General features: G+C 46.4%; 2 protein-coding genes across 4 annotated transcripts in view; one reads left to right on the top strand and one right to left on the bottom strand.

Annotated features, from left to right (window-relative positions):
• The window catches only part of LOC111866896, a 142,313-nt gene that overhangs the window by 12,682 nt on the left and 126,775 nt on the right, over positions 1-2,856 (top strand). The gene's annotated exons all lie outside the window — the stretch shown is intronic.
• LOC111866894 (glutamate decarboxylase) overlaps positions 1-2,856 on the bottom strand; it is a 93,699-nt gene that overhangs the window by 4,682 nt on the left and 86,161 nt on the right. Inside the window, exon 9 of the mRNA XM_023856241.2 lies at positions 2,569-2,763. Within this exon, the coding sequence (XP_023712009.1) occupies positions 2,569-2,763 (195 nt within the window). The remainder of the gene's footprint in view (positions 1-2,568; positions 2,764-2,856) is intronic.

Raw genomic sequence — 2,856 nt, 5'->3', positions numbered from 1 at the left:
GACGCCACAGCCTTCTCGTTGAATCGACAGCAGAGGTGCAAGATGCTTCACAGGACGCTACAATCTTATCATTTAATCTACGGAGGAGGTGCAAGATGCTTCACTGGACGCTACAGCCTTCTCATTGAATCTACATCGGAGGTGCAAGAAGCTGCACAGGATGCTGCAGTCTTCTCATTGATTCGACAGCAGAGGTGCAAGATGCTTCACAGGACGCTACAGTCTTATCATTTAATCTACAGAAGAGGTGAAAAATGCTTCACAGGACGCTACAGTCTTATCATTTAATCTACAGAGGAGGTGCAAAATGCTTCACTGGACGCTACAGCGTTCTCATTGAATCTACATCGGAGGTGCAAGAAGCTTCACAGGATGCTAGAGTCTTCTCATTGATTCGACAGCAGAGGTGCAAGATGCTTCACAGGACGCTACAGTCTTCTCATTGAATTGACAGCAGAGGTGCAAGATGCTTCACAGGACGCTACAGTCTTATCATTTAATCTACAGAAGAGGTGAAAAATGCTTCACAGGACGCTACAGTCTTATCATTTAATCTACAGAGGAGGTGCAAAATGCTTCACTGGACGCTACAGCGTTCTCATTGAATCTACATCGGAGGTGCAAGAAGCTTCACAGGATGCTAGAGTCTTCTCATTGATTCGACAGCAGAGGTGCAAGATGCTTCACAGGACGCTACAGTCTTCTCATTGAATTGACAGCAGAGGTGCAAGATGCTTCACAGGACGCTACAGTCTTCTCATTAAACGACAGCAGAGGCACAATATGTTTCACAGGACGCTAGAGACTTCTCATTGAATCGACAGCAGGGGTGCAAGATGTTTCACAGGACGTTAGCGCTTCTCATTGAATCCACAGGACGCTACAGCCTTCTCACTGAATCGACAGAAGAGGTGCAAGATGCTTCACAGGACGCTACAGCCTTCTCATTGAATCGATAGTCGTTGAGACCAACATAACAAATGGCACAGTCGAGTTGCGCAGAATTTCTGCTTCGTATTCGAAAGGTTCTGAATAAGAATTTCGACCCGGGAACTGTCTATCCTGACATATATTTCGTGGTAGTCCTCAGTCCCTTCAGACAAATGCCAGAATTGTAACGCAAATTGAACCACTAATGCGTCTTTCCATATGTTAAAATAATGTTATAAAAAGGTAAAGCAATCCTTGTAGCATGCCGTGAAGGCCCACAGGGTTGTGAGACGTCAGGGCTCCCACATTTTCTCTAGACAATCGGCTCACAGATGGCGGTAAAATTGTCAGCCTTACACGCCGGCCGTCCATTATCCCCAGGAAGATTCCTGGTACTCATTTCTGTTAGAGGCTGAGTCGACCCCAGGGACATAGTGCAGCTGGAAGGATCTGGTAAATTGAAAAATGTCCAATGACCTTATCGAGAATCGAACCCGCGACCTTCAGGCTTGTAGCATAGTGATTCAACCAACTAGGCTACCTCGTGCCCCACAAAGTAATGTCATACTTGTGCTTAATTGAGCTACACGCAATGAAAGCGTGTGGGGCAGGGAATGGGGGTGAGTGGTCAGCTTCAGTCTGTGCCGCTTTACTCCTGGGGACAGAACCCCCAGTACCTACTGGATAGGAGACTGCGTGGGCCTCGGAGTCGATGCGGACGCTGTGGAGAAGATATCTCTTGTTCGTGCCAATAATTGAACCCTGACTCCTCGATCGTCCGGATATTAGCCAAGTAACTGTGCTGACTTAGCTATCAAGTTCATTCTTCCCTGTTCATCCTACCATTCGACACTGCATAGTCCGAACTACTGGAAACGTCGATATCTGTCTGTCTGTCTGTATATCTATCTGTGTGTCTGACTGTCAATGTATCTCTCTCTCCATCCATCCATGTGTCTATCTATCTATCTATCTATCTATCTATCTATCTATCTATCCATGTGTTTATCTGTCTATCTATCTACAGCCCTCGTGGTGCTTGGCCGCGTTTCTCAGTTTTTATAATTCGTATACAGTCGGTAGGACTCCTTGGACGGGGGATCAGTGCGTCGCAAGGCCGCTACTACACACAGAACAACACAAGCACAAAATAAACGCACACAAACATTCATGCCCTGAGTGGAATTCGAACTTGCGATCCCAGTATTTGAGTAAGCGAAGACAGTTCATGCTTTAGACCGCGCGGCCACTTTGATCGGCACGTCGGTAATTGTACTGCAGATAAATAAGTGAACCAATTCGCAGAGCTCGATGAAGTGATGCTGTAAACATGACCGATCGAGACACGGTCTCCTGCCTACAGAGGAAGGCGTGTACTGCGGATGTTCTGTCACAGTTGGGTTGGGCATTATCGGTTTCCGGAGGTGTATTTCATAAACAATGCTACCGACAGCTGGAAATTCTCGAAACGTCGTGTGAAACAGATCAAGGACGTTGTGTCGAACACAATTGTGTTAACGACTGTTACGAAACTAGGGAGAATTAAAGTGAAGATGTACATAAAAGTGTCTCTATTCACAGATGTCCAATAGAGGCAGATGATTCTCTGATAAAATTGAAATAGTCACGTTTACTGACCTGTCCAAGTAACTTTTCCCGTTCTGGCCCATGTGGCATGGAGCGCAAGCGCGTGGGCACGTACCAGAAGCTTACGTTGACCAGTTCGGGCTCAAGAATGAGGTAGAACTTGTCTGGCATTGACTTAATGCGCTTCACCATGTACTCAGTCAGTTCCATCAGCCTGTCCATGTGCTTCTCGAAGCCGTCTGTACCCTGAAGCAGACATTGAAATTTACTGACTCACTAGCAGGCAATGACGAGTATACCCGTCAAATAAGGAATGGCAAGTAACAAAATCTTTGGGAC

The sequence above is a fragment of the Cryptotermes secundus genome, unplaced genomic scaffold, assembly GCF_002891405.2.
Source record: "Cryptotermes secundus unplaced genomic scaffold, Csec_1.0 scaffold810, whole genome shotgun sequence".
Taxonomy (NCBI): Eukaryota; Metazoa; Arthropoda; class Insecta; order Blattodea; family Kalotermitidae; genus Cryptotermes; species Cryptotermes secundus.
This window is presented reverse-complemented; position numbering and strand designations above follow the sequence as displayed.